The sequence below is a fragment of the Psittacula echo genome (genome assembly GCF_963264785.1).
Source record: "Psittacula echo genome assembly, chromosome: 6".
NCBI classification, from domain to species: Eukaryota; Metazoa; Chordata; class Aves; order Psittaciformes; family Psittacidae; genus Psittacula; species Psittacula echo.
The window spans coordinates 73,924,845-73,950,461 of record NC_137743.1 but is presented as its reverse complement, the minus strand read 5'-3'; the positions used below and the strand labels follow the sequence as shown (position 1 = coordinate 73,950,461).

Here is a 25,617-nt window from a genome sequence, read left to right as displayed (position 1 = left end):
TTCGTGGTTAGAAATATTTGAAGTATAATTGGTGTCTAAATTGAAAGTCGTGTTCTCATAATCTGTTCTGTTCTCATAATCAAGGAATTAAGGTCATGAGGGTCTAAATTGGAGCAAGAATTATCCTTCAACTAGGTGATTGTTCTGAGCATATTCCTTATGAATGGTCATACTGGGATAGTCAAAATGCTGTTACTGGCCTACAGCTGGTTGATGATGTAGAATCATAAAATGGGTTGGAAAGGACCTTAAGATCATGTAGTTCCACCACCCCCCTGCCATGGGCAGGGATGCTTCACACTAGAGCATGTCGCCCAAGGCTCTGTCCAACCTGGCCTTGAACACTGCCAGGGATGGAGCATTTACCACTTCTTTAGGCAACCCATTCCAGTGCCTCACCACCCTCACAGTAAGGAACTTATTCCTTTTATCTAACCTCAGCTTCCCTTGTTTAAGTTTATACCTATTCCCCCTTGTCCTATCGCTGCAATCCCTGAGGAAAATTCTCTCTCCAGCATCCTTGTAGGCCCCCTTCAGATATTGGAAGGCTGCTGTGAGGCCTCCACACCGCCTTCGGTCTTCTGTTCTCTGGGCTGAACAGCCCTGATTTTCTCAGCCTGTCAGTTCATACAGGAGGTACTCCAGCCCTCTGGTCATCCTCATGGCCCTCCTCTGGACTTGCTCCAACAGTTCCATATCCTTCTTATGTTGAGGACACCAGAACTGTACACAATACTCCAAAGTGAGGTCTCACAAGAGCAGAGGGGCAGGATCACCTCCTTCGACCTGGTGGTCACGCTCCACATGCATCCCAGTGTTCGGCTGGGTTTCTGGGCTGTGAGCGCACACTGAAGCTGGCTCATGTTAAGTTTCTCATTGACCAACACCCCCAAGTCCTCCACAGGGTTGCTCTGGATCACTTCTCTGCCCAACCTGTAGCTGTGTCTGGAATTGCCCTGACCCAGATGTAGGACCTTGCACTTGGCATTGTTGAACTTCATGAGGCTGGAATTTGCTACCTCTTAAGCATGTCAAGGTCCCTCTGGGTGGCATCCCTTCCCTCCAGCTATCAGCCAAACCACACAGCTTAGTGTCATCAGTGAACTTGCTGAAGGCACTCTCAATCCCACTGTCCATGTTGCCAACAAAGATGTTGAACAGGATGGGTCCCAACACCAACCCCTGAGGGACACCACTTGTTACTGGTCTCCAGCTGAACATTGAGCCGTTGACTGCAACTCTCTGCATGCAGCTATTCAGCCAATTCTTTATCCACTGGGTGGTCTATCCATCACATTTATGTCTCTTTCAATTTAGAGACAAGACATACCTGAAGATTACTATTAAGAAACCCAGTGAAGCCATATCCTGGATTCAGAGCCTTTGTTCTCTTTTGTTCTAGGAAAGGCTTGCCAAGTGCCATGGTTCCCAGTGTGGCTTCTGCACCCCTGGAATGGTGATGTCCATATATGCTTTACTGAGAAATCATGCCAAACCTTCCATGGAGCAGATCATTTCTGCTCTGGATGGTAGGTTTCAGACAATAAATTGTAAAAAGTATAATGAAGGGATAAATGTTTGATTGCCAAGGTCATAAGTATGATTTGACTCAAAGAGCTGTAGATAATGTTCCGAAGAGGTATTTTGTCATAGCCCTGTTTGTTTAAAGACATCTCAAAATTGTAAAAAGGTGGTTCACATTGAAGTGTTCAAATGGGATACACAGTGGCATTTAGCACTGGCTAAACATTTCTGAAAATTTATGCATTTAGAACAGCTCTTCTACACCAGCAGCCTCAATATAGAGCAAATGAGTACAGTGTTACAATGAATACAGGGAAAAAAATAGGTTCTCTTTTGTCTGCAATGTAAATACTCACCTACCAGTAAGATGAAGTCCTTAATACAGGTTTCAACAGTTACAGGGGAAATAGATTACATGATGTTTTAGCCCACTGAAATATTGACTGCTCTTCAGCAGGATTTACTACAATAGGTTAAGTGACTTCAACTCACTTTCTAGTCACAAGTTTGCTGACACTCCTATAGCTCCCAAAATAATTGGCCTTTCCCGCCACAAGATTTTGACTTCATGAGGGAAATGTTAGAAATTCCAGTAAAGAATTTACTACTGCTATTAATTGTATATGAAAACTATAATAGCGATGGATGGCAACAGATTTTTGTTTGGATGATAAAATCCAAAGACTGTAGTGGTAGTACTAGTCATAATATTTACTTTTGTATGCTTTTCATAGTTACTTTTTTTACATACAGTCATAGAAATAATTTTATTAAAAATAGCCTTTAAAACAATAAATTTTAATCATACATCATAATCACTATTGAAGTAATATTTCTTATTTTTACAGATGTGATTTTGCCCATTTGAGAGTAGGGACATAGATTTCATCATTTCATATCTACAGGTTTGGTGCTAGACCATTCCCAATTATGCCAGTGCTGCCAAACAGTGTTCTGGTTTCTTATGATTGATTATCATATGGTTTGTTTCAGGTAATTTGTGTCGTTGTACGGGATACCGGCCAATTATAGACAGCTGCACATCTTTTGTTGGGGTAGGTCAGTATTTTCAAATGTGTTTCTTATTTTGGGACAGTTGGTGGTATCTGAAAAGGCTATCCCTCCTTGAAGTACCTACCTGGAATCTAGCTTCATTTGGAAATTATTTTTGGTTGAACCTTTGGAAAATCTACCTGTTTTAGTTTTTAAATGTGTTGAGCACTTACAGCTGCCACTGGCTTTAGGTTTACATGTACCCTTGCAATGCACTTATGGATCCTTCACATCAGTTCCAATGACTTAATTCAGGCACCAGTGAAATAATTTTGATTTCTTTCCATTTACTTTATGGATACTTGGGTACCCAAAGGGAACTAATTCCATGGGGCCCTATGGCTTAAGAGGTCTTCTGGAGCAGCTTCAAGTGACTGCACAAATCTGCTTTGGAACCAGGAAGAATCAAAACTTTTACAAATAAATCACAAAGCTGCCTCATTGTTTTTATAGAGTAGGATATGATTTCTTTAGGAGCCAACATGTTGCCAGCTCAGAGGTACTGGACAGTGTTGCTTGGATAAGGAAGAATGTGCGTGTACATCTTCTACAGAAGGTCAAGTAAGTTACATTAGATTTTTTTTTTATTATTATATCCAGTTTGCTTTTATCAGATTTGTAGAAAGGGACCATCTCGAACTATGGCAGCAGCTACTTTTGCCCTTGGGCATTTAGTCCAAGCTGAACTCCATGCTCTCTGCTCTTGGTGCTGCAGAAAGGTAGCACATCCGCGTTGCTGTGTAGTCAGAATGTAGACAGATTTGACTTATTTTCCACTGAGAAAAGTGACGTTTTATCTGAAGTCTCTCATCCATACTCCATATTTCAGTGACAGGCAGTGACATTTTCCAGTGAGAGTGTGGATCTCAATATTATACATTTAAGTCTACTTTATTTTGTGAGAAAGAAAATTGTTTATCAGAGACACCTTTCCTAAAAAAGCTGGTCTTGATGTGAAGTTGAACTCCCTTAACAAACAGAACTTCTGCAGCCATCAGCATGGCTTATTTGTGTGTGCTTGAGACACCAACTCTGAATTTCTGAAGACGAAAAATAGGAAAAGCTATTCCTGTGCAATGTCAGTACTTGTAAAGCCTTTCATAAGCATTACTGTGTGTTAGCGGTTCCAAGATCTTCAGGGAAGAATTGTCTCATTCTTCTGCATTCTACGGTAATTAATATATATTGGTATTGCTTCAAAATATACTCTGCATATGCACATTCTAAAATCACAAGTCACCTCATTTGTGTTTCTTCTGGCAAAGGTTCTACAATTATATATATGAGGGTACACATAAGGTCTTCAGAAAGGTCCTCCATTCCCTGTCTTTATCTTAGAACTTGCCTTCATCCACAGGCAAGAGGAGGCCATAGTGCCCTAAAATATGACTCCGTCTTGCTTCATGATGAATTGAACTTCTTGGATAAATTTGCTCTGATGAAAATCTTTAAGAATTCTCTAAAGTAAAATGTCTGTGATGACTGGAGGAAGAATTCTTTGGACAGTGAAAAACCTTAGAGCCCCAAGGAGTGTAACTGGATGTGTGTATATGTTTGTGCATGTGTGTATTGTCTCTGCCCCTTTAAGAACTGAAAATTGTTGGCCAGCTGCTGCCAAGGTTGTTTGAAGCATGAATATGGCAATGCAGCCAGTTATGAAACAGCACTTATATTCGGTGTTCTCTTATTTGGCTTTCACTGGTTTACATTCCTTGAGGTGGCTTTCATCCAAGTTAAATAGGTGGTGCCAGATTGTTGTGAAGAGCAAGGGAGACCCAGAAACTTCAGCCATTTCATCAACAGTCAGTCAGTAGACTAGGCCGTCCAGAGCCAGATTTTATAGTTACCATAGCCACGACCTCTGTGCCCAGAGATAGTGACCGTCTGGGGAAGGGATGAGAGACTTCAGACTAGGATATGTCAATCTCTTTTCCTGTTCAATATACTTGAGACCTGTTGCTGTCTGAAAATAAATCAGTGAGGCAGAAAAAGCTAAACAGTGCTGGTAAACATGGCACATACAGATTCTCCCTTCAAGTAAGCTCCTGAGAGCCCAGAATATGCATACCTTCACAAAAGGCTATGCAGAAAAAAAAAAAAGACATCTGTAAACAAGTAGAAAAAACTTATTTTTATAGTGTACTGTCAGCATTCAGCTCTTGCAGTGCTTATGAAAGGGTAGAGAGGCTCTCCTTAAGTCCAAGTCTTTCTGACCTGATGGACCTGCTACATTATTTGTTGTCATGCCAAACTCTTTCTGTCAGAAAGCTCCTTAACAGACCCAGTTTATGAACAGAACATGACTATGCCATCCAGCATTGCATTTTCCAACAGTAGACATTTCAGCCAATGTGGCTGCTATGTGTTTGCTATGACCAGTTTCAGGAAATACTGTAAGATCTTTCTTGAGACTTGATCTGCTTCAAGCAAAGGCTTGGGAGTTACTAGTATGATAGTCTCCTGTCTTTAGAGTAGTTTGTGAATAGGTAGAACTAACCATTAAAAATCAATATGGGCATATTGAATTTTTGAACGCAACTCAACACGTAAAGTGTCAAAACTCAATGTCACCGATGGAAAGAATCTCATCTGTTGACAAAGACTTGCCACTTACTCTGAATATATGCATTTTTCCCCCTCCCTCCTCTTCCCCAAATTTCTTTGCAGATTCATTCAGGTCTTTGCAATCCAGAAGAATTCCCATCCATGGATCCAACACAGGAATTTATATTTCCTCCTGAACTAATGGTAGGCCTTACTGACATTTGTTATCATGCAAGCTTAACTGAGTTTCTGCAGATGTTGAAAATCTAATGTTTTTGTCAAGTTGAAAGATCTATCCTCAGATAAACAGAAAAGATCAGTTTTAGTCAAACATAATGAGGCATTTTAATGTGGATAATCTGTATGTTGTCATTACTACAAATAGGTGATGTTTTCAAAAAAGAAATAGTTTGTCTCTCCAGAACCAAAATTGTGTTCCCAGACTTCTCCCAAAAGAACTCCTTAACTGGAGCCATTTTATTTTGGACCTTCTTTGTGGAATATAGTATTTTCCTTGAAAGTACCCGAATGAGCTTCTCCATCTTTTCTGTCTTGTAATTCTCCGTTGGATTCAAGTGACCGCAGGACCCATTGTTTCCTTCCACCTGCGACATAGACCCTGGCAACCTGAGACTGGACTTACATGTGGGAAATGCTGAAGGAGGGCAAAGGACTTGGAGAGGAAAGAAGCGGGTTTACTGAAGTAGTCATTGGAGAGTCAGAGAAGGACAGACGGAAACTTGAAAGGAGGAGGTAGAAAGTGCCCAGGATCTGCAGAGAAAGGCATGAGAAAAAGAGATGTGAAAATGGTAGTGCAGGATTTACCCAGACCAGACTAAGTAGAGCGCAAGCAGGCAGGTCCAGGCTGGTTTTTTAATCTACTCGTTTCAACAGCTTCTTACGAAATTCCTTGTTTGCACTCCTCTTGCAAATATTTGTGGGCACTTCTTGCTGCTGTTGCACAACCACCTAGCTCAGAGGCACAAAAGTTCATTTGAATTCAGGGAAAGCATGGCATGGTTCTTTGATTTGTTACTGCATTACAGAACGCTATTTGCTGCTTTATAAACATGGGTCATAACTTACAGGTTCCTTCTTTAATGCTTGCTCTTCAAGACCAGAACATGCATAGTCAGACATAAGCTCCTTTATGAAATTGTGAAGTGGAAGGCAGGTTTGTCTTTCTGCTATTTGACCTGCCTTTGAGAGACTCATGCTTTAAGAATGCAGCTATTACATGGCTGTTTTGCAACTTTTATACTTGCATTGAAGATGTTGGCTAAACTTCTGCTGATCAGCCAGAAAGAAGGCACTGTTATCTGCTCTACATGTGCAGACTGAGTTGCCAGGAGGAGTGAACTTTTCCAGGCTACGCAAAGTTTTTAAATGACCTTGATTGATTATGCTGAGCTTGTTCGAATCCCATTGGAATCTGTTTAAAGCTATCAGTAGATTTAAACAGGTTTGGCATCAGGCTCCATAGTTGAGAAATTAAACCTGCTTGGTGATTATGCTTTAAGTGTCTGGAGTACTAAAATAAAGCATGCGAAATGCAGCTGTGAAGATATCTAGGCAGTAATACTTACTTAGTAACAAATTCTTCTCTGGCAGGAAGGATGCCCACACCACTAAGATTATGAGTGGTTCCACAGACACATAGCTCCTTTTTCGTGTTTCAGGCATGTCCTTTATCTAAAAGGCCAGTCCATAGTTGCAGCAGTTCTGTCCACTGGTCTGTTCATTGCATTATCTGCAAAGACAGGTGTTTCTCAGTGATGGCTTTTGCATTTTTTGAAATCATGATTCCACATGGCACTTGTCAAATATGAAAAGAACATATATGGTATTCTCATGAGAAAATAAGGATATGTTTACTTTTGTAAGAGAGGAGGTGCCTGAAAAACACTTTGATGAAACAAAAATGTAAATACCGATCAACTATCCCAAGGACATAGTAATTCTCAAAAGATTAGACCTCGCAGACAAATTGGAAGTAAGTAGTTTAATTTTAAAAAGACATTTTACATACTGTAGAAATTATTTTGGGTTTAGTAAAGTGGATACAAGACACTCAGCAAATGGGGGTGCAGTGATCTCCCTGACTAAGAGAATGGACTTCTTACATTCTATCACATATGCAGTGAGATTTTGGCATCCTCATTTCCCACAAAGTCCAGTCATATTGTTTTATTGTTTATATCATAGTCAAAGGGAGTCTTTCAGGATCATCAGAGCAGGAGAAAGGAAAACGTAAGACTAATTGTTTCCTACCACTCATTTAGTCTGTCTCTTACAAAGTCATTTAGTTCATTCTTATCTCATTTTCTTGAGCAATAATACAGTTATGATAAAAGCTCAGAATTGTACAGCACTACAGGAACCTCAGATGAAAAGCCTCATGAACGTCTCGCTGTCTATCATGACACAGTGTCCTACTTAGCAATGTGGTGGTTTATATTTATATTAGTCAAAATTACCAAATCTTTCTCATTTCCGTGACAGAAAATGGCTCAAGAGCAGCAAAAAACAACTTTGGTTTTCTGTGGCAAGAGAACAACATGGATTTCTCCCCCTAGCCTGAAGGAGCTTCTGGAGCTGAAAGCCAAGTATCCAAAGGCACCCTTGGTTGTGGGGAACACCAGTGTGGGTATGGAAGGATAAAAGATTTTTGACCCAGGGGTTATATTATGCAGTAGGCACATAATCTTCCATTTTATCTTCTGGGGATCCTAAAAAGGGTTCGGCATTTGTTTAGTAATACACTCCCATGGTGCAGTACTTGGTGAAGTGTCAAAATGGCAAACATCTTATGTCTAAAAGCTTCAGACTCTTTCACATGAATGGAAAGCTCTCAGTTGTCATCAGATCAGCCTCTAAAAGCAGCCACTGCACAGTAAAGAGGACTACCATAGAAAGCCTGAGATTTACAAGAAGAGAGGTCACGAGATAATCTAGTTACTAGATGTATAAATTAGTTTGGGAACAGGTTTTTTTAAAAGATTGCACAAGAAGAGAAAAAAGGAAGCACAGAAATTATGTAGCTCTTTCGGAAAGGTAGAGTGAGTAGCTAGAAACATGGTGAAGCAGCTGTGAAATTGTGTAAATCTCTGAGGCAAGAGGTGAAATATGAATGCAGTATAGGACCAGAAACCAGTTCAGAGGAGAAAGAAACAAGAGTCAGGAAAGAGAATATTGGACTTAGGACTTCAGATCAGCCTTTGGCCTGAAAGAAGCGAATGAAGTGGGCCTTGTAAAAGCAGTAAAATGTGATATTCAAGATACTGCACAACAAAAAATGTAAGACTTTGAAACTACTTGGTAACAGTGGTTTTGAAGTTTTCAGTCTCAGTGTCAAGGAATATGGTTAATTCTTAAACAGATCTCTAGTCATACTATCATGCTTTGCCTTTTAGGACTCAAAAAACCTCACCATGGTACCTATCATCCAGTCATTCTCCATCCTGTTAGGATTCCAGAAATGCATGTTGTGAGTAGCACAAATAATGGTAAGTCTCCAAGTTACCTCTACTGATGGTACAAGCAGTGATGACTGAACTTGGGTTTTGTATTTTGACACCAGAAGCAGTTAGAACAATTGACTTTCATTCATGTTGAATGTTTTGATTTTTTTTTCACTAAGCCTTTTAACCAACATGTCAGCTTACCTGTGATCTGGACATGATGGATGGTGATAAACAATTTATGAAACTGTTCTGCAAGAATGTGTTCGTTCAAATCTCAAATTTCTGTAGACAGCAAGCATAGGGGAAGGCCCTGAGTCAGCCTTCTCTGGTTTATATTTTCACCCGTCAACTTTTTATCACAACCATTGATCTCACAAAGTCCATAGGCCATAGCTTGGGCTAGAGCTAGTTTTTCAACACAAAATATTCAGGCATAGATTTCCAATAAAAAAAAAAAACCCACAAGATTTTCTTTGGAGCAGCTGATCTGGGTTCTCAGCTAATAGAAGTTATCACAGATGCACTGACATCACATGGGCTGTACTAATGTCCATTGGTCGAGAATCCAGTCTGGTAGAGGCATCAACTCCATGAGTGGAGGCACTACAGCTGTAGCAAAAGAATGAATGCAGCATGTTCCCCATGGGAAATCAAGCTGACATTTTGATATGATTTCTCTCCTTATGTTCTCCTGGTTCTATGATTCACAGCAATTGCTGAATTATAAATATTTTCAAATTATTGTGCTAATATCAGTGCAACTCTGCATTTAAGTAGATCCATCAATAAAAGACTACTCTAGAACATGGCCCCTTTTTTCAGAAAAAAACCCACTATACAACACTTGAAGACTTCCCTGCAGGCTTACTTCAGTGTTTACTGAAGTTCATAGTAGTGACTTCTCTGATAGTACTGGAAGTGTGATCAACGTTTGCAGCTTAGTCTTGGAAGATTCAAACAAGTCAGTCATCCTTCATCTTAGTGAGTAAACTGCTGTTTGTTTCTTTGGGGATACACAGCACAGAAAAGACATGTGCATTGGTGTGTGCAAATATGCAATTTATATTCTTCAGGTATGTGTTTATACTAGGAACCATCACTAAATAAGCAAATAATATTTGCATTTCTTATTGCATGTAATGTAAAACACATTTTGGTGTTGTTTTATTTTTCATCCTGCTGACAAAATCCGTGCGCAAAAGCAAATCTTTAAAGGCCTTATAAGCTATATATTGCATTTATATTGTGGCCGTATGATTTCACTGTTTAAGCTCATTTCTTTTCAGGGCTAGTAATAGGAGCTGCCTGCTGCTTGGCCCAGCTCAGAGACATCCTGATGGAGGCAGTCGCAAAACTTCCACAGGAGAAAACAAAAATCTACCAAGCTGTCTTGCAACACCTGAGAACTCTAGCTGGAGAACAGATCAGGAGCATGGCAGTACGTATTTAGCACTGACAGTAAATAAACCAGCACTACAGACATGTATGTGTGAATGCCACTTACATATACATGGAGAAAATCTGTGTGAGGGTGGGATCATGCTTCGTAAGGCTAAATAGTTAAAAACATTACAAAAGTTGTATGAAATAATTGGGAGTCCTACTTTAGTATATCAGGTTCAAATATCCAGAGAACTGTAACCAAAGAAACTCCTGCTATTCCTGCTCACTGGTTGAGCAGAGAACTGGAAGAGGTGAGCAAAGAAAAGTGGAGTTCTCTTATAAGGTGCTGTACGCCAATGATACTTTAGCTTGACTATCAACACATAGCTGTTTACCCATCATATATTAAGCATCTCTGATCTTGTCTCTGATTTTCCTTTAAAATTTCCTTCTCTCAATACCTTGTATTTCTCCCTCCAACTAAGGGAATGGCCATCTCTTTGGGGGGCAGTGGGCAGAAAGTAAATCTGGTCTCTCTCAACAGAGATGGTATGAGAAAGGACTTTCAAAAGAAAGAGTAAAGTAAATCACATTGAAAAGTACAAAGGTAGAAGTTCAGTTAAGACTGAACGAAACAAATACATGTTCTTCCAACAGGCCGTTAAGTGAATAAAATGGGATTATGATACAGATCCCTGTTACATGTAAAAAGGGCAAGCCTAAAAATAACCTAATTTTTTGTTAAAGTCTTTAGGAGGACACATTGTAAGCAGGGGATCAACATGGGACTTGAACCCAATCTTATCAGTTGGCAAATCTGTCCTCAACTTGGCATCAGAAGGTAAGCTTTGGACGCCCTGCCAAATATCTTTGCCAGATGGGCAGAACACTGCAACAGAGAATATGGATATAGGTAACAATTTTCAAATGAAACACTACTGTGCATTTCCTTGATGAATTAGAATGGTACATGTTGCTGAATAGAAAATGTTATCTTGGTATTTGCCTGTCATTTTAACTGGCAAAAAGTGTCTGACAGCAGGAAACAGTCTTTCTGTTTCACAAGACAAAAGGAAACATCTAGCAATCTCATGAAAGCGAGGTGAGCAGGCCTGACAGGTAGAAAAGTCTCCTTTCAGCACTGCCTCTGGCTATATTGCTCCATTTATCAGACAGGTTAGCTTTATCTTGTAACTCCACTACTGTTTGCTTTTATTGCTTATGTCTCTCTCATTTTAAGAAAAACTTTGTCTAATTCTCTAGGGTAATGCACCTAGAAACTTCTCTTGAAGTCACTGGTACTTTTGTGTATATGTGTGTGCATGTATATGCATGGGCATCATGTTTAAATAACACTTCAGTAATCAAGACCAAGCAAGTCCCATCCATGTCACATAGAATCTGTGGGTACTTTGGAAAATCTTAGGACAGTTTCTACCATCTTTGAACTGAAGATATACAGGGCTGATTCTCCATCTCAGTACAGTGCTTGATAATTTCTTAGAAGCTTATTGTGCTTTAATGATTTAATGATTTAGAAGCTTTTGAGCAGAAACAGAATAGCCATATTTGAATTTAAATCACTGTTTTCCTGAATGGTATTGCACTTGTAAGATACATTTACTCATATTTTATGTTTGATGTGGATCTTTAGCATCCATATAGGGAAATGTATTGCACTTAACATGTACCATAAGATTAGCCTTTCTTCTCAAAGGCTAGATCCTGAATGGAATGGACTCTACTAAGGCCATATTGCCCTTAATATATTCTTTTGCACAGATTCAGTGAAATTTGAATCTACAATGCAGAAATGTTTCCTTTCTGCTCGACATTCAATAACAGACTACAGTTTTCTCCAACAGATGGTGAAAGACAGATTCTTTTAAATGATCAGTTTCTTGCTGGCTGTGAGAATGCAGACATAAAGGCCAAGGAGGTCATTGTTTCTGTTCTCATCCCATACTCGCTGAAGGTAAGACCCTGATGTTTCAGCGGTTTCATTCAAATTCCACTGTAGTTACCAGGATTTGGAGAAGGCTGAGGATCTTAATGACTTCTTTGCCTCGGTCTTCACTGGCAAAGTCTCTGACCACACCACCCAAGTCTTGGAAGGCGAACGCAGGGACTGTGAGAATGAAGACCCTAGGCCCACTGTAGGAGAGGATCTGGTTAGAGACCATCTTAAAAACCTAAACGTACACAAGTCCATGGGACCTGACAACATCCATCCGCGGGTCCTGAAGGAGCTGGCGAATGAAGTTGCTAAGCCACTGGCCATCATATTTGAAAAATCATGGCAGTCAGGTAAAGTTCCCGACGACTGGAAAAAGGGAAATATAACCCCCATTTTCAAGAAGGGGAAAATGGATGACCCGGGGAATTACAGACCAGTCAGTCTCACCTCTGTGCCTGGCAAACTCTTGGAGCAGATTCTCCTGGGAGGCATGCTAAGGCACATGAAAAACAAGGAGGTGGCTGGTGACAGCCAGCATGGCTTCACTAAGGGGAAATCCTGCCTGACCAATTTGGTGGCCTTCTATGATGGGGCTACGAAACTGATGGACAGGGGCAGAGCAGTTGACGTCATCTACCTGGACTTGTGCAAAGTGTTCGACACTGTCCCACATGACATCCTTGTCTCTGAATTGGAGAGACATCAATTTGATGGGTGGACCACTCGGTGGACAAAGAGCTGGCTGGATGGCCGCACGCAAAGAGTTGTGGTCAATGGCTCGATGTCCGGCTGGAGACCGGTAACGAGTGGTGTCCCTCAGGGATGGGTGTTGGGACCGGTCTTGTTCAACATCTTTGTCAGTGACATGGACAGTGGGATTGAGCGCGCCCTCAGCAAGTTCGCCGATGACACCAAGCTGTGTGGTTTGGTTGATACGCCGGAGGGAAGGGATGCCATCCAGAGGGACCTCGACACGCTTGTGAGGTGGGCTGATGCCAACCTTATGAAGTTTAACCATGCCAAGTGCAAGGTCCTACACCTGGGTCGGAGCAATCTCAGGTACAGCTACAGGTTGGGCAGAGAAGAGATTCAGAGCAGCCCTGCAGAGAAGGACTTGGGGGTGTTGATTGATGAGAAACTTAACATGAGCCACCTTCAGTGTGCGCTCGCAGCCCAGAAAGCCAACTGTATCCTGGGCTGCATCAGGAGGAGTGTGACCAGCAGGTCGAAGGAGGTGATCCTGCCCCTCTACTCTGCTCTCGTGAGACCTCACTTGGAGTATTGTGTGCAGTTCTGGTGTCCTCAACATAAAAAGGACGTGGAACTGTTGGAACAAGTCCAGAGGAGGGCCACGAGGATGATCAGGGGACTGGAGCACCTCCCATATGAAGATAGGCTGAGAAAGTTGGGGCTGTTCAGCCTGGAGAAGAGAAGGCTGCGTGGAGACCTCATAGCAGCCTTCCAGTATCTGAAGGGGGCCTACAAGGATGCTGGGGAGGGACTCTTCATCAGGGACTGTAGTGACAGGACAAGGGGTAATGGGTTCAAACTTAAACAGGGGAAGTTTAGATTGGATATAAGGAAGAAATTCTTTATTGTTAGGGTGATGAGGCACTGGAATGGGTTGCCCAGGGAGGTTGTGAATGCTCCATCCTTGGCGGTGTTCAATGGTTTAGTGTGGGGTGTCCCTGCCCATGTCAGAGGGGTTGGAACTAGATGATCTTAAGGTCCTTTCCAACCCTAACTATTCTATGATTCTATGATTCTATGAATACTTTCATTATTTTCAGAAGGCATTGAAGAAGCAGCTTACTACTGCTTTGGAAGTAATTAAGAAAGTTATAGCATCTATCCATCACCTCTTCCACTTCTTCTACGTCTTTGGGCCTCTTACTATTTTTTCTCTACTTTTAAATATGCACTTGTGCCACTCCCAGACACAGAAATTTGGGTTGCCTGAATATTTTGAGGAAAAGCGCCATATTGTCACACAGTTTTCAGCAATAATGCTCATTTCTGGCCTCTTCTCACTAACTAATTAGCAATTTACACTGAAGAGTCCTGAGCTGTCCTTGCAACTACTGGCAAAATAAGGTCCTAATTACTGTGACCAAAGGTGGCAGTATGTGGTTTTAGGGTGCTAGGGGCAGAAGAAAGGGTGTCATTGTTACTATGTTCTAGGGTACCTCTCTAGCAGATGTGAGGAAGAGTACGGGGCAAGTAGAGGAAGAGCAAGCTACAAGCTAGTGTGTTGTGATTGAAGTCAGTGAGGGAGTGACCACAGGAGTCTGCCAACCTTGACATCAGAGGGTCTGTCCCCAGAGTAGCTGCCTACTGCAATCCCACATACTAAACCTAGGTGGCCTCATGCTGGAAAAGTGCTTCTGTCCATGGCAGGTTTCCCATGAAAAACGAGATTCCTATGAGCTCAAAGCCTACAAAAGCATCATCTTGTGTTGGCAGCAGCAACAGTGCTTCTGCTGCCCAGAAACTTTGAGCCTTAGTGGTGATTTGAGAGACAAGCAGCCTGGAAGAGAAAATTAAGGAGGAATGGGCTAGTTCCCTCCACAAAGTAAAAGAAGAAATCCCAACCTGCTTTGTCCAGTGACAAGCTGTGCCACAGAACAAAGGCTATCACAGAGGGTATTTCAGAGTCTTACCTTTCAGAGAGAAAGAGTTGCATCGAAGAACAGCAAAGGTGGAGACAACAAAATGAACAGAAGAAAACAGCACTGCTAGCAAATTCAGAAAGTCACTTCAAAGAGCAGGAAGATTATCTGTCAACCATCTAATGGAATAACATACAAGATTAAGCAGCCTCACCAGAGGAAATTAACACTGTTTTGGGAAGAGGCTGCTTCTGCCACTCACTTTTGTCCTGAATTGCCTTTTTGATTAACTGCTGACACAATGAAAAGGCACATGCACACTTCTTTTGCAAGACTTGTCAAAAGAAAGTGCAGATGGAACCCTGGCTGTTAGTTTTCCCTCTTGCTCCTGTCAGCTGCTGGCTTTTCGTTTTGGGTAGCTTGTTGTGAACATTGCTTCAGTGAAGCAATCTAAATCCTGTTGAATGGATTTTCCATCTCTGACAAGACCCACTGTAAAACATGTAATCCTGGGTTTTACACTTGTCATGAGAATATCACATACTCATAGTAACAGATCTTATCTGCTAACCCCTACTTTAAAAGTTTTGTGGCAGTCTCAATCAAGTTTCTTTCTGGGGCTACAGTTCTTCAAGGGTCTCATTTGTGCCTGATCATGAAAGAAATTGCTATTATTTTTTCTTTTAAAATACATGAATTTGTCCCCAGAACAAAACATTTCTGACAATAGAAACCCCAGCTGCTTCTAGTGCCTCCCTCAGTAAATGTCATTACCGTAGCATAAAATATAAAATTTCTTGAGTGTAAAATCTTCACAAAATAAGGTTCCTTAGCACAATGGGGCCTCCATGTCCTGGAGAAGAAACCACAATTTTCTAAGCTGGAATTACAGAGATCATATCAGCCATATATGAAGTAGCTTATACGAGGACTGCTCTTCCAGCACTCTGAAGTCATTAAACCACTGATAAAATTTGGCATGTTTTCTTACATGTAGATAACCTCAAATAATGTCCCCTCTTAGTATGTCTGTCTATGATAAGCTTAATACTTCAAGACAAATAAATAAAAAAGTTTACCTGAACCAGTAATTGTAGCAAGTGTTCTTTAAAATGTTGCTTTATTTGGACAATGCTAAAAATCAGAATATAAGGAATAGTAGGTTTGTTTTCTTTCAGTCAGTTTCTGCCATTGATGGAATTTTTCTTCCTTTTATTTTCTCCATTAGGATGACTTTATTTCAGCCTTCAGGCAGGCTGAAAGTCAGAAAAATGCTTTTTCCATAGTGAATTCTGGAATGAGAGTCCTCTTCAATCCAGGCACAGATACCATTGTAGATCTGAGTATTTTGTATGGAGGCATCGGCTCAACCACGATCAGTGCCAGAAAGTCCTGCAAGAAGCTCATAGGAAGGTATTGGATATTGTAATGCATTTAAGCAAAGTGCAGGAGTCATGGTATGGTGCATGGGCTCTGTTTGATTCTGCCAGTGGAAATTCTGCCAGGTGGAACCCATCATAGACTCTCACAATCTGTATTTGACCTGTCCTCCCTAACAATAGGTTATTTCTTGATATAACTTCTGCTGATTCACTTATAACTTCCCACATACTTTACAATAGCTTTAACTGCCTGTTAATTTTGAAGAAGTGTGTGCTCATGTTAGTCTGTTTTTCTACCAGACAATGGAATGATCAGATGCTGAATGAAGCTTGCAGACTGGTGCTGGAGGAAATTTTTCTCCCTCCATCAGCTCAGGGTGGAAAAGTGGAATATAGAAGAACTCTGCTTGTCAGCTTCCTTTTCAGATTTTACCTGGAAGTGTTACATGGTTTATATCAGATGGTAAGGATTGGACAAAAATTGCATACCCACATCAGCGTACAATCTGCAGGAAGACCCTGCTTTTTGGAAGATTAAGGGGTCTGAGAGGGAAGAGTAAACGTGCTAAGCTTTACTTCAAAATACATGAGGGTAAAACTTACATTTTAGAAATAAGGGGCTGCCAACACTGCTTTGACCTTCCTTTCAGTATCCCTTCAGGTATGCTGAGCTCTCACAGGAGAAGATGAGTGCTTTGGGATTGCTACAAAGTGGTGTTCCCCAGGGTGTCCAAATCTATCAGGTGAGGTGTGTTTGTAGCTAGAACTGCCACAGACCCTCTGTTTTAATGAGTATTTTGCCCTTCTATTTTTTCACTCCAAAGTCTCTACTAATTCTAATGTGAAACTGCTGAAACAGTTGACCCTGTGAGAAATCTTTAATATTTTTATAGATTTCCTGTCTTTCAGGGTGCAGGTGCACTCATTGCTGTCAAGGTGTTCTGCAGTATCAGGCTGTCCTGACACAGCTGAAACAAGAGCACAGCTTCCAGCTATGCAAGAGCTCAGGGGAATTTAGTTTAACTGTGCAATGGGCCTCAGTACAAACGGAATAACCTACTGCAGCTTCTCTGTGACTGTTCCAGCCTTAAAGATTTATTTGAAAAGCCACAGTATGAAAGGTGGTTGCGAAAAAGTATTTTCAGTAGAAGATTTTTATTAAAAAAAAAAATAATAATTTTCATCAAAAATTTTCAACTTTTCTTTTTGTTGCAAAATGGAAAAATTTTTAAAATCAAATTTTTCTTATCAGTTTTCCAACAAAAACTTCTAAGCATCAGCCAAAAAATTGTCTTGTTTTCCTTTAAGAAATTCAGTAAGAGCTCAAACAAAACGTAACTGTTGCAAGATGTTCAGCATCCCTGATAATAGTTCACATTAACCTGAAACAGACTGTCAGCAATTCAACAACAGAGAGCACCAAAGCTGTGTTATCATTAAGTGTGTCTGAAATGCTTTCAATTCCAGGCTGTCTTTGAATTTAACTAGCAAACACATGGATTAAACCATTTTTTAGTCTTGTCAATGCTGGTCAGAATATTAATTTACCTGTCTCTTAAGGAAGATAGGCAAGAAGGAATTAGAGTGATCACTGAATATAATTCTTAATTCAGATATGTTTTCTCCAAAGTAAACAATGTGCAATAGGGTTGTTTGAAGCGGCGGTGATGCTGAGGTCTGTTAAAGTGTGGGTTGCACAAGAATGCTATCAGAAGCAGTATGGACCCAGCAGACAGACTAGCTGTAAGATCCAGAAGATTTTAGTTCACCTTTGTCTGCTGTGGTTCCACCGCATGAACTAGTAATTTTGTCCCTTTTACCATTGTTTTTCTCAGTTTCCCCCCCTATTTATTTGGTGCAATATTTCTGCAGAAGAGAGTGCCATTAATAGAGATGTGAATGGTATCTAATGTGGTATATCTCTCAGACCTCTGTCAGGGCACTGTGGTACCAACATAGCACAAATTCTAAAACTAGAATTAGCCCTTTATAATGTGTCCCGCAAATATTGTCATGAATTCTAGATGATTTCCACATGGATTTTATGATCACAAAATATACTCTGAAGATGTCTGAGTAAAGCTTTCAGTAATTGCTGTTCTGGCTCGCAGATAATATGGTCTTATTCTGCAGGATGTTGACCCAGGACAGTCTCCACAAGATCCTGTGGGCCGTCCCATCATGCACCAGTCTGGTATTAAGCATGCCACTGGTGAAGCAGTTTACATTGATGACATTCGTCCAGTGGATGGCGAACTTTCACTGGCTGTGGTCACCAGTATTAAAGCCCATGCAAAGATTATGTAAGTAAGAAAAACTATAAGCATGTAAGTATGTTAACAAGTGCTTTCTATTCTTATTGTCTGATATGACAGTATTATGACTTATGTATTACAAATGAGGTAAGGATTTCTTTACTGTGAGCTTTAAATAGTGTTAGATATGGATAGAAGAGTCCATATTAATGCATTCATTCCTTTTAATACAAAAAATGTAGAAAGAAGATATATTCTTAGATTTTGTATGTACTGGAGCTAGAATGTGAAGAGCTGTTCTATGCCATGCATACACAGATGCGTTCAGTTTATTTTTTCTCAACATGCTAATCAAGACTTTTACACTTTTTTCTCTATGTAGAGGTCTGTGGTGAGAATACCAGGTGAATTATGTTTATCTCCTGAAGTTCACTGAATTACTTTTATTGGAGATAATTGCACCATGTACTGTACTAATTCATTTGCATATTCTACTTTCCAGATCAATTGATGCATCAGAAGCCCTTCAGGTGCCAGGAGTGGTTGATGTTGTGACAGCAAGAGATATTCCAGGGGAAAATGGCAAGGATGAGCAAGCATATGCAGAAGATAAGGTATTTCTTGCTTCTGGAGGAGTGTCTGGGCCTTTTGCTTTAGTTATTTACAAAAAAGGAAAGTGAGTTTGCAAGTATCATCTTATTGCAATGAAATGAAATGAAGTGCAAGAGCTATTAATGCAGTGCCAGCCAGACTGGGCTGAACAGAATTACCATTCCCCAGTGAGAGAGAAAGGAAAAACTCCCTTAAATAACTTGGGATTTAAATAAGGCAGCCATGATCCCGTAAGGGCTGATAAGCAAGTTATTGTAATGGATTCTGAGAAAGTACAAAATAGCCATGGCATTTGAGATTATTTCAAAGATGAAACAAATAAAATAAGAATTGCCTAGCTAGAACCAACATGAAATTAATTGCCAGATTAAACACTAAAACATAGCAATGGGAGACAACACTGTTTCTTTTTGTTGAGCATCAGCAGAGCTAAGAAATTTATAGGATCTATGCAGCCAGTGTGACTGTACAGAATGTCCCAGGCCTCAGGCTGTATCCATCACAAGTGACACCGTTGAAGGGTATTTGCAGTGGAACAGGCATAATTCCTAAAGCATTGCCCTTACATCTCTAGTCCTTCTTGTATGGGTTTCTTTAATTTCTGAGTATAGGCAAGGAAAAGCGGTCAGTGCCAGACAGGTTGTTACTTGGCACAGTATCTGGCCAAGGATAAACACAGGGGAAATGTTCATGGCTACTAATGCCAGGATTTCTAATGCTAAAAATGTTGCAGCAGATGAAAGATGCTGTTAGACTTCTCATCTAATGAAGGCAAGTCTGCACAGGAATTGTATTCTTAGAGAAACAGAATATAAAAGTGACATTTGAGCAGAATCTATTTCCACAAAACACTCTCTGTACTGGAACTTAACCACTCTGTGTTTTTTAACATGGGTAATACATTGGTGTGTTGCAGGTGATTTGTGTTGGTCAGATAATCTGTGCTGTGGTTGCAGAGTCACTGACTCAGGCAAAGTGTGGGGCTGAGAAAGTGAAGATAGTGTATGAAGATCTTGAGCCAGTTCTGACCATTGAGGTAACAATCTATCTCCTCTTCCACATCTGATAAAGGTCTTAAGTTACCTCACTAGCTGTTTACCTCCTTACACAAAGCTTTGCCATCCTTTGAAGTTTTCTTTTTTTCCTTCTATTTTGGTATGAGATATGACTTTATTGGTTCTGAAGTGCAGAAAGTTTATAAATTGAGTCCAAAGTTTTGATTCTGGAAACAAAAAAATCTTACTAGGTTCTTATTCATCCAGTATATCAGAGACTGGTCTTTTTAGATCTAGGACAAAATTGCTAAAGAATATTCAGAAAGTTTTAAGCGAGCAATTCCATGCCTCCAGGAGCCAAATTCCCAGCAGGAATAGGTGAGTATAGAACTAAATTTGAGATCTTATATTTGCAGAAGTTCTAGAATCACACATCCTGCACCCAAGTTCTGAAAATTTTCAAGTCTGGCAGGTTTTGAGTAGCAAGCAGTCTGATTCTGAAATATTTTCAACAGCTCTGAATTCCATTAACAGACATGTAGTATTTCTAATCTGGGGGAAGAAGAGAATTACATGAACTACAAAAAATTAAATAAACAGAAGCTCTCTGATGGTGGAATGACTCTCCTGGGCTTCCTAATACTTAGTTACAACTGCTTGTCTATCTGAAAAAGGATCATATGAAAGATTGTGCTATATAAAAATCATATGACTTTCTGATTTACAATTAACATTCTGTTTGTGGATGGTTTTTTTTTCTTGCTGCAGGATGCAATAAAACATAATTCATACATTACTGAAGAAAGGAAAATAGAAAAAGGAGATATTGAGAAAGGATTCAAGTCTGCTGATGAAATCATAGAAGGTAGTTCATATATATAGTGCATCAGGCAAGGGGAGGAGAGTTATGCTAGTCCAGAATCTATTTCCAGCTGGTCGCTGGAAAAAACAAAACAAACAAAAAACCCTCTGTGGTTATTTTTTTCCCATTCACTGGGAATGGAGATAAAATGTTCACATTTAAATGAAGTTCACTAACACCTGCTAGCTCATGTTGACTAAACATTATAGCTAAATAAGGCTTTGTTTATGGGTGTTGGCTAATTTAACTTATCCCATTTTAAACTGACTGCTTGATTTAGGGGTAATCCGAGAAACAAGGGGATCAGAATAAACTTCTACAGTCAACAGTTTTACCATCTTCAAATAGCAAATGTGATCCAGTTGTCCCAGAGTATACTCTCTGCATAAGTACAAGACCCGTGTTTAAGAAGTATCAATGAAGAATATTCCAGAAGCTCCTATTGTAGTTAGTTCTAGAATTTAACTGTCCTTATAATACATTTTTCCTAATCAGTAGTCTGAATCTCTCTTCCTGCAAACTGTGAAGGTTCACCCTAAACAGTCCTTACAGAGTCCTTATATTTTCCCCATAGATCACATCTGCTAACCTTTATCATTGTCACTACTCACTTCTCCATTATCTGTAATTTCACTATATCTGACTTCACTATGGTAATACTTCAGATTAGGTTTCACCAATGCCAAGTGGCGTCTCTCAGAAATTCCATATAACATTAGTATCACAGAATAAGATTAGGGTTGCTGCGGTGTTATCCACTGGATGTACAGTCAAATTGTGCTGCTCTGTAATCCCTGCTTTAGATCTTGTTCAATAGTGCTATCTAAAGTACAGGCACTTAACCCATAGTGAACTTCATGGCATTGACTTCAGGCCATTTTCCAGTGTAGAAAAACCACTTTCAAATCTCAATCTGTCCTTTAAAGGGCTTGCATCCCTTTCTAGTTTGATATTATTTGTAGTTTAATTATTAGTTATTAAAGCAACCATGGGGTAATATTAGTCCCAGGAATGACTCTTCTATGATTCTATGTGCATCTTCTTTGCAGCTTGACAGCCAGTCTGCAAACTCCTTTCCGAGTGCAGTTTTCAACCAGTGATATCCCTGATTTTATTTGGACTGTACTTCTAAATTTGTTTATAAGAGTAGTCTGTGGGACAGTGTAAAAGCCTTACTAAAATTAAGGTATATGATACCAAGATCTGTTTCTCTTAACATTGCCTTGGCCAGTTTTAATACTTCCCCTAATTCTCTTTTTCTAACACTTAAATGCAGTTCTGAGATTTATAAGTGAACACCTTATAAATGCTTAGACAACTCACGTGTCCTGTTCATGTCCTTTTCCAATTGTCGTCTCAAGACATGTATTATCACACCTACTTTCTGCTACTATCATTCCCTAAATTTCTGCAGCTGAGTTTTTCTCTTAATTGAACACTAACTACACATGAATTAACACCTCCGTGATCACAGAAGGGAATGTAGCAGACCCTCCTGCCCCTTTGTCTTTTTCCAACATCAATTCTATCATGTTTGAAAGGACGATCAGATTTATTTCAGTTCTTGGAGACCTGTGAGCATGGAGTCTCTGCATTCTCCCCAGTCAATTTTTTCCAGTGCTTCACCAATCCTATCAGTAGAAGGACTGTCCTCATTGCTAACAATTTGCTGCAATGTAAGTAGTAATGTGCTTCTTGTTCTCTTTACTGTGACTACGAAGCACAGACTGTACTTTTCCTCTTTGCAGGATTGATTTGAAGATTCATGCCTTCCTTCACTTTTTTGCGCTGAGCCCCTTCAGTTCTGTCAGTCTCCTCTGCTCTCCTTTGGACTTTCTCCAACTGTTCCCATCATGTCATGTCACCCTCTAGTGGCTTCAGTTCTAATTCCTACTACTTCTCCATGAACATATGTTTCAAAAATAACTGCTAGGGAAATATTGTCAGACCAAAGAATGGCATAAAGTTAAGGTTACACAGAGAATTTACAGAATTAGCTTTTACACTGTGCTGACAGATTTCCCTCTCTCTAAGGAGAAAATGGTAAAAAAATAAAGTGTTGAGTAGAAATAGGTAGAAAAAATGTAGTAAGAGAAGGGCATATTGATGGAAAGAAGGTAGAAAATGGTAAGAAAGGAAGAGGAAAGCTGTATTTTTCCTCAGAGCATGATTCAAAAGAAGACATTATAATCCTATTATAGTAGAAGAGATGTAACCTCTGAAAAAATTAAAAAGCACAAAATATTAAATTGCTACTGATCTTCTCAGGGGTGTGGGGAGGGAAAGCTATACAGGGATTAGGTGATTGAATATTTTCCGCTTAATAAACAGAAAAATAATAACTAAAGAGGAAAATATTCAATCACCTAGTCCTTAGGTTTAAACCTAAGTTATAAATAAATTAAAACAAACAAATATGCAGAACACAGAATAAAGTGAAACAAGCTACAAAAAAAGCTCAACTATTTTTCTCTCTTTTTCTTCTATGACAATTTTTTTCTATGCCATATGTACATATGTGTATATGGGCAAATACAGATTTCCTTGCAGCTCATTTGAAACCAAGCTTAGATTTTCCCATAATTATATACATAACAGGTGAATTGCATACAGGAGGACAGGAACATTTTTACCTGGAAACAAATAGTGTGCTTGTTATTCCAAGGGTGGAGGATAAAGAAATGGACGTGTATGTGTCAACTCAGCATGTAACAGATGTACAGGTAAAGCAAAGTATTAATGATACTTGTTTCTTACCTTTAGATTAATTGATTTTGATCTTTTTATGAAAATAAATGGCCTGACTACTGATGATGAAGCTTGATGGAACTAGCTTCCTGCACAAGCAGGTCTTGTGCTATCTGTATTATCCAATGCAGTGCAGACACAAATGAGCAGTATTACTATGGGATGAACAAAGGGTATCTTGGATAGATAATATGGCTGTAGTTTTCTCATTGAAAAAAGACTAATTCTTTCATAGACATATTGGCCAAATCCTCCTAAAATCAATGAGAACTTTCAGTGCAATCCTGGTCAATCACATTTTGGCAGCAGTGAGTGTCTTCAGCTTTAGAAAGAGTACTCAGACAAGTTGCATTGCTCATGAGTAGTTACATTGATGATGATGGGGTTATAATTATGTGTAAATCATAAAAAATAAATAAGTAAATAATAACAACATGCAAATCATATGAAGTTCAGGGGAAAAAAAAAGGTTAATAGGTCCTAGCGAACATTAGAATTGGATTGTAGGCCTGTAGAAAATAATAGCTTCAAAGAATGTATGTTAATTCCTACATGTTTCACTCTGTTCCACTCAGCTTGATATTTTAGTGGATACTTTCTCTCCAGCTACAGCTGAAACTTGCAGTTCTAGAGATTATCGTATCTGGCATTAGATAATCAAATTGGTTTATGGACCTATTGTTACATTTTCACTATTCTGTAAAGACCAGATTGTGCTTTCACCAGCATCTTTACCTATTTGAAATCTTTTGTTTGTTTCTTTCTTTCTATAGCAACTCTAGTTTTCTGCCCAGGGTTCTTAAACCTGTTAGCTTTTAGTATATGGTTAGCCATAGAGAATAGGCATTTTTAATATACTTTGGCAGGTAACAATTCTCAGTAAAATCCTGGATATTCACTTTTGCAGGAATTAGTGGCTTCAGCTTTAAACCTCCAGTCCAATAAAATTATGTGCCATGTGAAACGTGTTGGTGGAGCATTCGGTGGGAAGATTACTAAACCTTCACTTTTTGCTGTAGTTGCAGCAGTGGCAGCCAACAAGTAAGTTGATTTTCATCAAATGAATGATTTAACTAAAACAAATTAAAGATGACAAGACTGAATGAAAAAGGAACTTCAGTCCTGAACCGTACCTGGGGGTTATCTTGATGACATCATCTTTTTTCATCTCTTTGGCAGTACATCTTGGGTAGAGGCTTGAAAGTTCTCTGGGCTTTTGGTAATAGTGTTCACTTAGTATTTGAGAGCCAAAAAAAAAAGGCAAGGAGGGAGTTTCTCTCAGGGCTGAGCTGCACAAATCCCCAAAAATCAAGCTTTTCCCAGGCACAGTGGCTTGAATTTCACTCCAGATATTCAGTGAAAGGGATTTTTTACCCCAATACATAGGTGTGCTCACATGAGCCCTTTGTGTCACAGCTCTCCTTTACTCTGGCTTACTTGCCATGTCCTGTGCCTGCTTCATAGAACTTCCATCTCCCTGTTGAGAAGCTAAAGAGAAACTGCTGAAAAGGTCATTTTTTCTACTTTGTTTTTGAAGGGAAAATAAAAAAAAAATTAAAAATCTGCTGAACCAGCCTAAACTCAGGCATGGTGAAAGTTTAATAAGTTTAACAAGTTTAATAAGAAACTAAAACTGACTGATTTATTGCCACCACTAGGAGTCTGGCCATGTACATGTAGTGTTATTTGCAATCTGCATGCATAGGCTATAAGAAAGGTGGATTTTTTTGTGTTCACTTTAGGACTGGGCATCCAGTTCGTTTTGCCCTTGAAAGAAATCTGGATATGTTAATCACTGGTGGACGGCACCCTTTCTTTGGAAAATATAAAGTGAGTGAGAGAAGATATTTTGCTCGACTACTGGGTAATAATTTATTCTGAGGCAAATCAGCATAATTTCACTGACTAACAAGATGCAGTAAGAAACCAAATTCCTCCTCATCTGAAATCCTAACTGAGCACCAACTTTGCTCCAGTCCTAAGAGCACCCTGACAAATGCTATGAATCAAACCAACAGCTATCACCGTATTCCTACAACCCAGGCAATATCCAGAAAAAGCGTAAACACCCATCCTTTTTCTTGAAAATACTGCTAACATCAGCCATACCCCATGTAAATCAGAATTGAATACAAGCCACTTCTCAGATATGAAGCCAGCCCTGCAAGGTAATGCAAGATTCAGCTGGTAGCAAAACTCTTCCTTTTGACTTCTGAATCCTTACATTAA

General features: G+C 39.7%; 1 protein-coding gene across 1 annotated transcript in view; it reads left to right on the top strand.

Annotated features, from left to right (window-relative positions):
• Window positions 1-25,617, top strand: part of LOC308223291 (aldehyde oxidase 2-like) — a gene marked incomplete at its 3' end in the record, with an annotated part of 44,910 nt that overhangs the window by 4,920 nt on the left and 14,373 nt on the right. Inside the window, exons 5-23 of the mRNA XM_080622049.1 lie at window positions 1,403-1,529; window positions 2,518-2,579; window positions 3,052-3,138; window positions 5,245-5,325; window positions 7,624-7,768; window positions 8,535-8,627; window positions 9,872-10,023; window positions 10,716-10,809; window positions 11,834-11,943; window positions 15,763-15,947; window positions 16,217-16,379; window positions 16,567-16,659; window positions 18,050-18,219; window positions 18,674-18,785; window positions 19,700-19,819; window positions 20,547-20,643; window positions 23,239-23,363; window positions 24,296-24,429; window positions 25,131-25,218. Coding sequence (XP_080478175.1) covers window positions 1,403-1,529; window positions 2,518-2,579; window positions 3,052-3,138; window positions 5,245-5,325; window positions 7,624-7,768; window positions 8,535-8,627; window positions 9,872-10,023; window positions 10,716-10,809; window positions 11,834-11,943; window positions 15,763-15,947; window positions 16,217-16,379; window positions 16,567-16,659; window positions 18,050-18,219; window positions 18,674-18,785; window positions 19,700-19,819; window positions 20,547-20,643; window positions 23,239-23,363; window positions 24,296-24,429; window positions 25,131-25,218 — 2,238 coding nt within the window. The remainder of the gene's footprint in view (window positions 1-1,402; window positions 1,530-2,517; window positions 2,580-3,051; window positions 3,139-5,244; window positions 5,326-7,623; window positions 7,769-8,534; window positions 8,628-9,871; window positions 10,024-10,715; window positions 10,810-11,833; window positions 11,944-15,762; window positions 15,948-16,216; window positions 16,380-16,566; window positions 16,660-18,049; window positions 18,220-18,673; window positions 18,786-19,699; window positions 19,820-20,546; window positions 20,644-23,238; window positions 23,364-24,295; window positions 24,430-25,130; window positions 25,219-25,617) is intronic.